The following is a 15,525-nucleotide window of genomic DNA, read 5'->3' on the forward strand; positions in this document are numbered from 1 at the left end:
AGTCATCTCCAAATCTTACAAGGTTGACAACTGAGATTAATCATCACAGTAATTTACTACATCAGAACATGTATTTAGTAAATAACTATGTTTCAGATTGATACATAAGGACAACATACTTGAAATATGTATGTCCTTATATTTTTTCTTTTCAATCATGTACGTGGTTTATGCATATATTTTGGTGAATATATATGTAAATTTGCAAATTTGTATATAATGAACTTAATTTTTCTAATTTCTTCATAGGCTAAAACTTATTTGTTTTTTATTTATATTTCAAATATTATCCCATTTCTCAGTTTCCTGTTCATAAGCCCCCTATCCCATCCCTCCTTGCCCTGCTTCTATGATGGTGTTCCACCATCCACTTACATACTCCTTCCCTCCTCCCCAGCCTGACATTACCCCTACACGGGGACATCAAGTCTTGGCAGGACCAAGGGCTTCTCCTCCCATTGGTGCCCAACAAGGCCATCCTCTGCTACATATGCAACTGGAACCATGGGTCTGTCCAGGTTTACTCTTTGGATGGTGGTTTAGTCCCTGGGAGCTCTGATTGGTTGGTTTTGTTGTTCTTATGTGGTTGCAAGCCCCTTCAGGTCCTTCTAACTCCTCCATTGGGGACCCTATCTTCAGTTCAATGGTTGACTGTGAGCATCTGCCTCTGTAATTTCTTTTTTTTTCTTTTTAAAAATTTTTATTAGAAATATTTCTTTACTTACATTTCTTTTTTTCTATTTTATTTTATTTTATTTTATAACTTGAGTATTTTTTATTTACATTTCGAATGTTAGTCCCTTTCCCGGTTTACGGGTCAACATCCCCCTAATCCCTCCCCCCCTTCTTTATGGGTGTTCCCCTCCCCATCCTTCCCCCATTGCAGCCCTCTCCCCAACAATCACGTTCAGTCTTAGCAGGACCCAGGGCTTCCCCTTCCACTGGTGCTCTTACTAGGATATTCATTGCTACCTATGAGGTTGGAGCCCAGGGTCAGTCCATGTATAGTCTTTAGGTAGTGGCTTAGTCCCTGGAAGCTCTGGTTGCTTGGCATTGTTGTTCATATGGGGTCTCAAGCCCCTTCAAGCTTTCCAGTTCTTTCTCTGATTCCTTCAATGGGGGTCCTGTTCTCAGTTCAGTGGTTTGCTGCTGGCATTTGCCTCTGTATTTGCTGTATTCTGGCTATGTCTCTCAGGAGAGATCTACATCCGGCTCCTGTCTGCCTGCACTTCTTTGCTTCATCCATCTTGTCTAATTGGGTGGCTGTATATGTATGGGCCACATGTGGGGCAGGCTCTGAATGGGTGTTCCTTCAGTCTCTGTTTTAATCTTTGCCTCTCTGTAATTTCTTAATCTTTTGGTTTACTTTCTTCTCAATTTTCTGTTGATTTGACTTCTATGATTGTAGAAAAAGTCTACGAACTAATAAGGCAAGCTGACATCAGTCAACCCCAAAGGTTTTTTTTTTATCTTATACTTTATTTGGGTGAGAAGTATGTAGTAAACAGCTATTGTTAGGCATTTATTCCTCCATATTAATTTAAAGATGATTTTTACCCCAAAATAAAGAGAAAATTAAAAACTTAAAATTGTGTTGCTTTTAACAGAAGGGCTACTATCATACTGCAACTTCTCATTTCAGGTCATAAACCCATTGCTAGATCACATTATGACTTTTAAACAAAATTTATTCCCAGGACACCTATCTTGTTGAGTTTATTTCTATCACCTGAATAGATAGCCCTGACCACAATAGAGGAAGGATCAGTGAATGTATTTTGTGACAGCCTATCTTGAATTTCAAATTTCAGCTGGATTTACAACACCTAGGAGACAGACCTCTGACTCTATCCCTGAGGATGTTTCCAGAGATGTTTAAATGGAAAGAGAAGAATATGTATATATGTATATATATATATATATATATATATATATATGTATATATATCATTACAGATGGTCAGATGGTTGGGAGCCATCATGTGATTGCTGGGAATTGAACTCAGGACTCCTGGAAGAGCAGTCAGTGCTCTTAATTGCTGTGCCTTCTCTCCAGCCCTTCACCTTGGATTCTAATGGAACAATTCCCTAGGCTGGACTCTCAGACTGAATAAAAAGAACAGGAAGAAATCATCAGGCAGCAGCATCTATGACTTTCTGATTTCTGACCCAGAATGAAATATAAAGGAATACCTTCTGCTCTCACTGACACTCCTTCTCATTGTCATGGACTGTATTCTTTAAAAACCAACCAACCAACAAACCAACTAAACAAACAAATCATGGGTTGGCACAGAAAGGAGAAAAAGGAACTGAGGAACTGATATATTCTCATTTTTAGTCCTAGTGTCTTATTGTCAATTTAGAGAAAAATTACATATTAAAAAAATATCTTCTTCCCCTTAACATGACCATGATGGAAACTACTGTGGTATGTGTTTTATAGTTCCTCAGAAACAATTTAATTAAAGTAAAATAGGGTTTTTACTTGTCACCACTGACATAATGTCTGAAATTATCATTTAACTTCCATTTGTGTTATAGTTGCTAGACTTCATGGTCAATAATAAACAATTATTAATATATTGATTGAACTAGGTTTAGTGTTGGCTATTTTGAATAATATTTGTTTTAGAATTTTATTAAAGACTCGTGCATCTCCATTTAGTTCTGTGAAATGTTGGAATGTAATGATAGGGAAGCACCTCATTTGAATTGTTCTTCATGGTTTATCAAGTTGATGTATCTCCCAATATGGATTCTTCTTTACTCTAGTAGAACAGAGACTGAAGTGGGTAGCAAAGGCAGAGCTTAGACCAGAATGGAGGAGGGCAAGGAGGACCTCTGGTAGCGTACTTAGGTCCTGGTTGTGTATGTTGGCTGTGGTGTCTTGAGTAGAGAGCAAGTCTGGAGTCAGTATCGAGTCATTGAGGAACAGAGATGAGTGGCATGTCTTCGTGAGAAAGGCTACAGTGGAAGAAACGAGGAGAATCATGGGTCTGTTCCATGAGTGGGAAAAAGTCCCTAGGGTATGGATGTGTACAAGAATGTTTCAATTCCAGCAGCTGTGACTAGTAGAGAGGGTCCCTTACCAACTCCTGGACAGCCTACAGACTGTGGTGTCTTCAAAGGAGCAGACAAGCTCCCACTTGTGAGGGAGAAGAAAGCAATCTTGGAGGCGAGGTGCAGAGGGAGGGAGAGACCTGAGTGGAAGAGGGAAGATGGAGGGGAAGCGGGGAATCTTGATCAGGTATTGGGGGGAGGACAGGACTGAAGCCAGCAGAAAGAATGGGAACAGGCAACCTCAGGAGAGATAGGAGGTGGAGGAACCCTCTAGAATGTACCAAAGACCTGGGAGGTGAGAGACTTTCGGACCCAAAGGGAGGGAGCTTGGATGAAGTGCTCTACAGTGGGGAGGGGGGATTTGTCGAGTACATCTCTAGTGGAGGGACAGGAGATCAAGTGGTGGATAGGTTTCCCATTCCACAGTCAAAACTCTGACCCAGAATTGTTCTGTCTGAAAAAACTGCAAGGACAAAAATGGAGAAGAGCCTGAGGGAAAGGATGTCCACTGACTGGCCTAAATCGGACCCAGCTCAAGGAGAGGCTCCTGGGCCAGGCACTGTTACTAAAGCTGTGGTGTGCTTGCAGACAGAAACCTAACAGACTGCCCTCCGAAAGACCCAACAAGTAGTTGGAAGAGTCAGTGCAGATATTTACACCCAACCAATGGACAGAAGCCTGTGACTCCTGTAGTTAAATTGGGGAAAAGCTGGAACAAGTTGACAAGGAGGGCAGTCCCATGGGATGACCAACAGTCTCAACTAATCTTACCCCTGTGATCTTTCAGCCACTGACCAACAACCAGGCAGCAAACACCAGCTGATATTAGGCCCCCAAGACATATACAGCAGAGGACTGCCTGGTTTGACCTCAGTAAGAGAAGATGGAATTAATCCTCAAGACACTTGAGGCCCCAGGGAGTTGGGTGGTCTGGTAGCATAGTCTTAGAGACAGGGGGTTGTGGTGATGGAGGAGGTATGAGATGGGGAATGGTTGAGGGGCAGATCTGGAGGGGGATGAAGACTGGACTCTACAAAAGGATTGAAGAATAAAAAATAAAAATAAATAAAAACACTCAAAATAAAAGAATGTTTAATCCTATTGTCATTCATAACTTTATACAATGTAATAGAGAAATATAAAAAATTAAGCCTTCATAACATAAAGTACATGATGTAAACACAGATTAAAAGTTGGACAAAGGAACCTCACTTTGCTATAATTTTTAAAATTACTTTATAGTACTTAACTCACAATTTTTTTTTTTTTGCCTTTAGGGACACTTTTACCTGGAAAATTACAACACTAGTACAAGTCAAGTCTTACACATTTAACATTTGCTTGTTGAAAGCAATTCATAATATCAAAATTAATCATGTTTTACTTTTTCTTCACAAGAACACAAAAATGAAGGGGGACTTAAAACAGAAAATTTAAAAAGGTAACACAACTTTTCTCTTATTAGTCCTTGATAGTTATGACAGAGACTTTCCATCTTGTGTTTCTCTGCATGGAGACCTTGATCCAAAGTCTTATTTGTTTCTAGAATCTGCTTCTGCCCCCCCCCCCCCTCTATCAGATCTGCTCCCTCCACGGCCACCTCCTCTTGGTGCTCCACGGCTTGAACTGCTGTAGAAATCACGTGGAGGAGGGTACCCCCTTTCCATAGATGGGGGAAGCCCTCGTTCTTGTCTGCCGACGCGATCACGGTCACTTGAGTAGAGATCACTTCTGCTGCTTGAGTAACTGTCTCGACTTCCACCATATCCATCACGTGAGCTGCTGTAATCATCATAGCGGCTGCTTCCTCCATAAGATGGTGGTGGCCCACGAGTAGGGGGCGCACTGCACGAATTTCCATAGCTCTCATATGAATCTCTGTAGGAACCGCCACTTGGATGATCTGAATACTCACGATCCCGACCATATCCATCTCTATCACCATAGCCTCTTGACGGATAGTCATCTCGGGAACTGGAATGACTGTAATCGCGGTAAGTATAATCTCTTGGTGGTGGTGCATAATCTCTGGTGTCTCGAGAACTTAGGTAATCTCTGCTTGAATAGCTGTCTTTTGTAGAATATCCATCATCTCTTGGGGACAAATAAACATCTCTGCGAGATGGCAGGGGTTCCCTTCTTGGTGGGCCTCCATAGCTATCTCTTCCACGGGACACTGGCATTCTTCCACCCATTCCACTGCTGCTTCGAACTGGTCCTGAAGGTGTTGATCTCTTAGGAGGGGGACCCCCGCTTCGTGGTGGTGGTCCTCTTTTTACTGGAAGTGGTCCCCTGGAAGAACTCATGTTAAAGTTCATGGAATAACCACCGTCATCCATGTATCCTCCACGTGAAGGGGGTCCCCTAGTTCCTCCACTTCCTCCTCGAAGACCTCTGGGAGGGCCTCTGAGTGGTCCACGCCTGCCACTTTCAAAAGATGGTTTGGTAGCTTGCTCTACCTTAATGGCTTTTCCATCCAAAGACTTTCCATTCATATCTCTAGCTACATCTTTAGCATCTGCTGGGCTTTCGAAGGTAACAAAAGCAAATCCTCTTGATTTGTTGGTCTCACGGTCTTTCATCAAAAGTATTTCCACTATCCGTCCATACTTGCCAAATACTGCTTCCAGGGCTTTCTCATTTGTTTCTGTATTGAGCCCACCAATGAAGAGCTTTCCTGGGCGATCTGCTTCAACCATCTTTCCTTCCCGCTGGTAAGAGTCGCAGGGACTGTGAAGGTCTCAAGCTCCTCTACAAGCTCGCCAAACGGGCCTTCCAAGTAGCTCACCGGTGACAGCTGCTGGGTCTCAGAACAGAACAGAAAAGCCACTAGGACTACTGCACACGAGCACCCACGGGGTTAATGCTCCCCCAAATAGGAAGCCACTTTCCCGCGGCGCCGGTTGCCACACGCGTCTGCCACCGCCGCTCCCGCCGAGTCACAATTTTTTTTAAAAAACCAGATACTTAAGATAGCCACTCAACTCAGATATTAAAGACAATGACTTCATGAAATTCATAGGCAAATGGATGGAACTAGAAAATATCACCCTGAGTGAGGTAACCCAAGCACAGAAAAACACACATGGTATGTACTCACTAGTAAGTGGATATTAGTCTAAAAGCTTAGAATACCCAAGATACAATCCACAGACCACATGAAGCTCAAGTAGAAGGATGACCAAAGTGTGAATGCTTTACTCCTTCTTAAAAGGGGAGGATATGGAGGGAATATGGAGACAAAGTTTGTAGCAGATTCTGAAGGAATGGCCATTCAGAGCCTGCCCCATATGGATCCAGCCAATATACATATGACCACCAAGCCCAGAAATTATTGCTGATGCCAAGAAGTGCATGCTGACAGGAGTCTGATATAGCTGTCTCCTGAGAGGCTCTGCCAAAGCATGACAAATATAGAGGCTGATGATTGTAGCCAACCGTTGAACAGAGAACAGTGTACCCATTGGAGGAGTTAGAGAAAGGATTGAAGGAGCTGAGGGGGCTTGCAACCCCATAAGAACAACAATACCAACCAACCAGAGCTCCTAGGGACTAAACCACCATCCAAAGAGTACAGATGGACAGACCTATGGCTCCAGCTACATATGTAATAGAGGATGGCCTTTTTGGGCACCAATGGGAGGAGAAGCCCTTGGTCCTGCCAAAGCTCGATTCCCCAGTGTAGGGGAATGTCATAGCTGGGAGGCAGGAATGGGTCAGTAGATTGGTGGGGAAACACTTTCACAGAAGAAGGGGAGGGCATATGGGATAGGGGAATTATGGATGGAAAAACAGGAAAGGGGTTAACATTTAAAATGTAAATAACTAAAAAATTCAATTAAAAATTATAGCCACTCAAAACTTTTCATTTAAATGATTACATTTGCATTGTATTTTGTAAAATTGAATTCTAAAGAGAATATAGCATAGCATTCATAAGGTTAATCGAAATTTTTTAGATAGCTGGTTTATTTTCAGAATTACAAATCTCTACATGCTGTATAGTAATAGTTTATATTTACAATGCATACATGTAATTTAATTACAGGAACAATTCATTACTTAATGGCTGGATATTTCAATGAACAAAACTACATAAAAACACTAAAAAGGGCTATTAAATTTTAAAGTTGGTTCTTTCAACTGTTAACTTGTAAAGGGGTCTGGAAAAGATGCTCAGTGATTACATCTACAGAGTCAGCACATGGAAGGCTATGGCAAGAGGATCACTAACTAGAGGCTATATAAAGAGTTCAAGGCCAGTTGGATCACACCAAGAAAATATCTTAGAAAACCAGAAAAACAATAAGGCAACAACTATTATTTTGCAAGGATTCATTTCATACACACGCACACACACACATTTTGGTACTAATGGCCACATTTTGCCTAGTTTTGGTATTTTATTTTCCAATTGTTTGGTAGTTGAAACTTTAGAATCTTCAGACATATTGCTTTGCTTGTAAACCATTTTTCATTCATCAATAGTGTTTTCAAAAACCATTCTTTTGACGATATAGCAAGAGATGTTCTCTGCTCTTCAGAACCAATCAGATGAAGAGTAGAGAATGGAATCGTGGTACTCTGTCAAAACCATGGGACCTATAGAATGAAGTGAGAGTCTGCTTTCTTTCTTCAGGTGGGTTTGAGGTAGACTTTTACTGACAGCAAATGGCTAATAGCCTCTTCAAGTACATTTCAAATGGGAGGTCTTGTCATAACTGAATACATGATCTTGTTGTTAGAGTGAAGGAAAGTTAGTATAGAGAATCCTGTAATAGAATTCTAAGATAACTGAAGTCTGTGGAACATACAAGTGAGACACATATTTTCTTAGACATACCATGGGATGGGCCTGAATTTTGGGGCTTCCTAATGGGCCTTCTCCCACTTTCACCTGCAACTTTCACTAGCAGATATTTCTACCCTTCTTCTCCTTCTCCCCATGGTTAACTCCTCCTTATCTAGGACATTGTCTCAAAGTGGTTACCAAGCTTCATCTTTTGTCTTGCCACATCTCTTAACTCATGTATCCTCATATAAATCCTCTTACATTTCAACCTTCTATTTATGGGCCCTTTATTTTGAAGATCTGTTAGAGTTAGTGTCTTTGTCTATAATTACATGTGTACACTTTACACTCATATCATTTTATCATTTTTCATCATGATCATTATTTATACTTACATCTGGTTACCTGTGTTTGTTTTATTATTATATGTGCAGAGACTAATCTTTGCAGGATAAATATTCATTTTTGTTATTTTCCATTTTTTTGTGTATGTTTAGAAAATCATCTAACATCTCATGCTTGAAACATAATTCCTAACATGAACTCTGATGTAGAATATACTCTTAATAATATCTGAATACTAATTAGCTACTAATTTCAGATAAAATCCAAACTCATCATAGAGAATGTGGATATCAATACATTAACATCTAATATACAGTGATATACAGTGGTAAAATGAAATATAAGTAGAACAAAATACGCATATTCTAAAATGTTTTATGCACATTATTAACTAATGTTAAGATCTGCCAAGGTGTTATGGTAGGCACATGTCAGACTGAGAAAATGGGTTTTGTGGCCCTTCACAAATTTAGTTTATATTTTTCTATTTTAATGATAAATGAACAGCCAATTTTAAATAATTCAATTCAATTCAAATAATTCAAACACACAGAACACAAATAGCCTCAATTTAATATTTCACAAAATATTTGTGTTTATTTCTTTGGCTACTGTAACAAATTACTCTCAAGTCAGTAGATTAAAACAACAGTGCTTTACATCTCAATGTTTAGGGCCAAAGTTTAAAATGAAGGTGATGACAGGGCCACACTGTATCTAGGGTCTCTAGGGACATCGGCTTCTGTCTTTTCTAGCTGCTGATGGTTACCAGATTCCTTGGCTTGGGGCCATTTAGCGTCAGTCTCTATTTCCATCTTCACAACAACGTCTCCTCTATCAGTGTCTGTCTCTGTGTCTATTACAAGGATACTTGCCAACGAAATCTGGATCTGTGTGTCTTAGTTAGAGTTACTGTTGCTGTGATGATACATCGTGACCGGAAGCAGTCATGGAGAACAGGATTTATCTGGCTTATGTTTCCATATCGCTATTCATCCCCGAAGAAAGTCAAGACAACAATAGAACAGGGCAGGAACATGGAGGCAGGAACTGATGCAAAGATTGTGGAGTGATACTGTTTACAGGCCCGCTCTGTGAGACATGTTCAGACTACTTTCTTATAGCATTCAGTACCACAAGCAAGGGTTTCATGACCCACATTTGAATTAGGTTCTTCGACATTCATCACTAATTAAGAAAGTTTCCTTGCATGGATGAAGCAAAGAAGTGCAGGCCGACAGGAGCTGGATGTAGATCTCTCCTGAGAGACACAGCCAGAATACAGCAAACACAGAGGTGAATGCCAGCAGTAAACCACTCTACTGAGAATAGGACCCCCGTTGAAGGAATCAGAGAAAGAACTGGAAGAGCTTGAAGGGGCTCGTGACCCCTTATGAACAACAATGCCAAGCAACCAGAGCTTCCAGGGACTAAGCCACTACCTAAAGACTATACATGGACTGACCCTGGACTCTGACCTCATAGGTAGCAATGAATATCCTAGTAAGAGCACCAGTGGAAGGGGAAGCCCTGGGTCCTGCCAAGACTGAACCCCCAGTGAACGTGATTGTTGCGGGGAGAGCGGCAATGGGGGGAGGATGGGGAGGGGAACACCCATAAGGAAGGGGAGGGGGGAGGGGGATGTTTGCCCGGAAACCGGGAAAGGGAATAACACTCGAAATGTATATAAGAAATACTCAAGTTAATAAAAAAAAAAAGAAAGAAAGAAAGTTTCCTTGCAGGCCAATTGTATGGAGGCATTTCCTGAATTGAGGTTTACTGCTCTTGCATGACTCTACCTTATGTCATGTTGACATAAAGCAGTATAACATGGATAATACAGGGGGGTGTCCTCTACATCTGAACACATCTGACTTAGTTACACTTGCAAGGACTCTTACTACATAAAGTGATATGCACAGCTTCTAGCTATTAAGAGACTGACTATCTTTTAAGGGGTTGCCATTCAGCTGGCTACAATGTTCTAGATGGCTGGGATAAGGGGAACTGTGCCTTTTATAGATTGGATAGTTCAACTAGAATGGTCTGCTATTGTTATGATGATCTTTCTGGTGATTGTTGGGATGTGTGTAAGATACCTCCTCCCATATACCTTTACAGTATCTTCTTTTCTTCTCATAAATTTATTGCATAGTCTGAAACTGAAGAAATACTCTTGTAGTGATTGCTAGTAGCTGTAGTATTAATATTAACATTGCAGTAAATAACCTTGTAAGTCCCACTGTAAAGCCAAATCATTTTGGAGACGCAGTGAGTACAGGGGTGAAATTGTGTCTCCCATAGTAAAGAGGACTGCATTGCTTATGTCTGCAATGACTGTGTGAAGTCAAAATCATTCTATGTAAAACTTGGCACAGATTTGCTTAGAGTTTAGACTTGAGAACATAGGGTAAGGAAGCCTATGTGGCTGTTAGTTCTCTCCTATTGTGATAAAACGCTGGAGCAAAAAGCATTTGGCTCGGGGCTTCATGGATTTAGAGGCTTCAAGCCAACATTGTCTGAATTCATAAGTTTGAGCCATGACATAGTACCTCATAGGGCAAGAAGGTATGGAAAACACCCTGCTCACCTCATTGTGGACAGGAAGCAAGAGAAAGGGCATTTCTTACATTACTTTTCTATTATTGAAATAAAACACCATGACCAGGGTAGAAAGTGTTTAATTTAGCTTAGGTTAGAGTCCTTGATGGTGGAGCGAAGGTGTCAGAACATGGTGCAAGAATGAAGTATTGTGAGGAGAATGCTGAGTGCTCATGAGAAAACAGCAAGAAAACAGACAAGTCTTGTGGCCTTAGTTTCTTCAAAAAACATGAACTTATTCTTGGATTATGCGTTTGTGCTCTTCAAAGGAGCTGATAAGTTGAGATTTTTTCAGATTATTCATGACACTTTACTATTGCTATTTCTTTACATGTCTCTATGAAAAACGTGTTCTGCTATGTATGGCTTGCCTGCCAGATGTAGCTTGCCCTGGTGATTACACACTTTACTTATGTGATTCCTCTTAACTGTCCAAGTATAAGTTGTCTGATGCTCTGAATAAAGTTGGCTGTTGCATGTGACTTCAGTCCACCTCATTTATGGACTCTGTATTCCCAGGTTCTGCTGCCTCTACAGTGCTCTGCAGAAAGGGACAGTGGAGAACTCACATCTTGGTTCATAAGCTTGAGTCTGAGAGAGCTGAAAAGTCACAAAACTCTTTGGAAACCTTCAACCCCTCCTCCAATGACCTAACTCTGCCATATCTCTTAATCGTTTTCCAACTATGTCATCAACAGGGGACCAAGTATTCAAATATGTGAAAAGGGGGACTCTTCTCATTCAAATCACCACAGAGTCAAAGCCAAAGGCATGTCTCCAACCACATGCTTCATCCAGCTATGTTTCTTTTTCTAGTTTCTACGTCATCCTGACAGAGTCACCAAATTACACATCTAGCAAGTGAGTGTCCTGCTGATCACTTACTTCCCTCTTGATCCACTCCTTTTCTCAAAGTCCTACCTCTGAACATTGTACTTGAGTCTAAGCTTTCAACCCATGAGCTTTTGGAGGAGATTCCATGCTCTAAGCGTGTGGGTCAGGGTCAGGAGAAGGCAAAGTATATAGTTTGTTGTTGTTTTGTTTGTTGTTTATTTTGTTGTAGAATTTTGAGAAAGAGCTGTACTGGTTTAAATGGCAGATATAATGTCTGTTTACCCAATAATCTGAGTTTGCGAGTCTCCATCTCCTCTGTCATTTGCAGTAGGCGGTCATGACCGTCCTGCTGAGGTTGTAATGGCTGCCTCAGCAGCGCAACTGTCCGTCATTTCCGGGCTTCTTGGCTCATCTACTTCTGCAACAGTCTCCACCCTGTATCTCTGGCTCACTTTCAGTATATGAATCAAAGATCTGTTTGCTGTTTCCTGCATCCATTAAGCCGTTTTCACTTGATCTTCAGTCATGCTGTCCTTGTGTGACAAGTACCACCGTAGGCTTCCTATCTCTTTCCATAGAACAAAGCACATATTTAAAGCAAGTCGAGACCATGAAATCCAGTGCCCTAGTCCAGAAAAGGTAGTCAGAGAAAAGAGACTTTAGCCGAGAGCCTAGTGTGCAAGGATAGGTCAGGCTAGGAAACTATAGAAGATTTTGTCTTCTGGAGTCTGCCCGCGTATTCACAATAACAACAAAATCTTTGAACCTCTGAACTATAACATCAGGTGAGTATTTGCTTCACTGGTGTTTAGAAGTCATGGATTCATTTATGTGTGTTCTAGCAGAACTGGAGAAGCCTGCATGGAGAGAAATGGGGCCTCTAGTACTAGCTCTGGTATCTAAATGCCTTTGCTAAGTCATTTAGCTTCTCTGGGGCTTTCTCCTGTCTGTGTGTTTGGGCTATTTTCTCTTCTAACTGGAATTCCCTGACCTCTTTGATAGGCATGTTTTAACTCATCAGAAGCACCTTGGTGTCTCTTCATCTTAGACACATCCCCTGACACCCCCCACCCACGCCTGAGCATTTAGATGCCACTTTCTGACTTTCTGCTGTACCTTAATGACAGGACTTTTCTACTCTGTTGCCTTTTCCTGCCTCTCCTTTGCCTAGACGTTCTGGGAAATATATAAAAAATTCTTTATAACTTTGCGCCTGCCTTGGAGTTGCTGAATGAAGAAATTTTTTTTTATTGTGTCAAGCCAGGAGAGGAAGAGAGGAAGAGAGAGAGAGAGAGAGAGAGAGAGAGAGAGAGAGAGAGAGAGAGAGAGAGAGGAAGAGTGAATGAAGAAAGTTTACATCTTCTGTTTCTCTGCCCGAGAAAAGAAAGAGTTGTCAATATTGGTGATTTGGATCTTTTAAAATCTGGAAAAAAAAAACATTTTTTTTCTGCTTAAAAATGTCACCCTGCCTTAGTGTGTGTGTGTGTCTGTGTTTGTGTGTGTGTGTGTGTATGTGTTTGTGTGTGTGTGTGTGTGTTCGTGTGTCACTGTGTGGAATTTACAGCAGTCAGCAACAATACTTGTGTTTTTAATTTAAACTTTTGTTTTGTTCCAATAGATCTTTTTTCTCAAATATAAAAATAATGACCTGGTTTCCTGAACAATGGAGTAGAACACTCCCTTCAGTGACTCCTTCCTTAATGACTCTGGTCCTCATTAGGAACACTGCCTCCACCATGCTGAATTCACTAAGGCGTTGTTATGACGTGTTTATTTTCCTGTGTCTTCCCTATCTGTCCGTTGTCATTTCTCGGGCTGTCATTTCACTGACCTAATAGCTCCCTTAGCTACTCCCTCCTCAAAGTCCCCACATCTTAAATTTTCCTCTTCCATGATCCTGGGAGTGAAAACAGTAGATAATAAAGTTTGTTTAGTTGTTCTGTCCTCACAAAAGAAGAAACAGAACTTGAGAATGCATGTGACTTGTGCTGACAAGTTTGTGACAGCTGTGAAAAGGATTCTGGGTATTCTGGTATTTCTAGTTTCTACTAGTTTGGACATTTTTTTTTTAAGAATTATTTTAGTTCATGTATGTGAGTACACTGTAGCTGTTTTCAGACACATCAGAAGAGGGCATTGAATCCTATTAGAGATGGTTGTGAGCCACCATGTGGTTGCTGGGAATTGAACTCAGGACCTCTGGAAGAGTAGTCAGTGCTCTTAACCACTGAGCCATCTCACCAGTACTGGATTTCTTAAGTCGTGGGTTTACATAAACCTGATGCGTATGTTTTCTAGAAAAGACACATTCGTACAATCTGGGGATAACTCACTGAATGCTCCTGAAAGAACTTAAAACATTTATTAAGTCATTTATTCTGAAAACATGTATAATAACAATAATACTCATCATTATTTAAAAGAGAGAGGGTCCACACCCATGCCATGCCATCCCCTGCCATGTATGCAGGCTGAGAGAGAACTAATAGGAGTCTCTTTTGGTTGAAGAGATTGAATTCAGGTCATTATGGCTGTGTAGCAGCATTACCCACTACGTCATCTCGACTCCTCAAAGTTACTTGCTTTAAAAAGCAACTGATGAAATATCTGAGTATGAATCCTCATTGTGTCTCCATTCATAAATTATACATAAGTGATTACAGTAGTTTTCACATCTTGTACTCTTTAATACTCAACATATGATCATGCAAAAACAAGTGTACATGCATATTTAAGATCATTCTGCTCATATTGCCCTCCCCTGGAATACATATAAGTAAAATATCCTATTTACAGAACTCTGGTTTAGATATCCATGTGAGGTATATAACTTTGATATGGGGGTGGGCTGGGGAATAAACTATGCAAGAGCTGATTTTCACACATCGAACTTATTTCCGGAGCCTAAGACATAACCTAGGTATAGAGAAATGCGTCATACACATGTAATGAGTAAATGGTGAGGATGTTTTGTAATGCCATTGTCCTAACTCAAGAACACCTTCTCATTAGATGTTTGCATCACTCACACAGAATGGTTACAGAGGACACTGGACTGTCTACCTACAGTGGGGGGCTTTGATCTAGGATTGAAGCCCTCCATTCTACTAGAAGGCTGGCCTCCACGGAGTGCTTCCACCCATTTAGATTACTGTAAAGTACAACTTGGAAAACGTAGGCATGAGGCTCAACCTGAGATATTTAGAACAGCAAGTGGGACAGTGGTACCAGGGGTACCTAGCTACTTGTGATTTTCTATCTCAGTCAATAAGGGGTTGGGCTGGGGGTGGAGAATCAAACAAACCAGTAGGGACACATTTCAATTGAGAGTCCGTCTATGTAGGCCCTCTGGTGTGAATCTGCATAGTAACCTTGAGCACCCTTGTAACGGTCCCACTAGTAAAACACCAACGGTGTGTTGGTATTACAGATGCACACCTAGTAGGCCCCTGAGCGCTTCCCACTGAGTGCCTTGTGGATCCTATGTTGTTCATATCCATAACTAAGTCTGCTTTTCTGGTTAAGGTAGACATAGAAACCTTTGAATTCTCTAGTCCTCATCTTTCCCTCTGATTCTATGGTTCCATTCTTATCACCTGCATCACTTCTGATCTCATGAGCATCCCAGTGCTTCCAAACTATTTTATACACACACAGGGGCACATTTTTTAAAATTCTGGGGCCAGTGAGAGGGCTCAGAAACTAAAAGACCTTGCCACCAAGTGTGACACCTGAATTTCATTCCACAGCACCACATGGTGGAACAGGTCCTCTGACCTCCACAACGCTCTTTGAACATGTGAATCCATACACCACTATACCCCAAACACAGAAATGCAATAAAATCATAATTTGCACAGTGCAAACCCATGCTCTAGTCTGAATGCTTTT

At 41.1% G+C, this 15,525-nt stretch overlaps 1 protein-coding gene across 1 annotated transcript; it reads right to left on the reverse strand.

Moving 5' to 3' along the window:
• Window positions 1-4,318: 4,318 nt before the first annotated feature.
• Rbmxl1b (Rbmx like 1B) lies at window positions 4,319-6,001 on the reverse strand. The gene is given in 3 exon segments (NM_001408846.2): window positions 4,319-4,630; window positions 4,632-5,868; window positions 5,915-6,001. Coding segments are annotated over 2 exon segments (1,329 nt in total). The 5' UTR covers window positions 5,762-5,868; window positions 5,915-6,001; the 3' UTR covers window positions 4,319-4,431.
• Window positions 6,002-15,525: the final 9,524 nt, after the last annotated feature.

Source organism: Rattus norvegicus, chromosome 4 (genome assembly GCF_021556685.1).
Source record: "Rattus norvegicus strain SHRSP/BbbUtx chromosome 4, alternate assembly SHRSP_T2T, whole genome shotgun sequence".
NCBI lineage: Eukaryota > Metazoa > Chordata > Mammalia > Rodentia > Muridae > Rattus > Rattus norvegicus.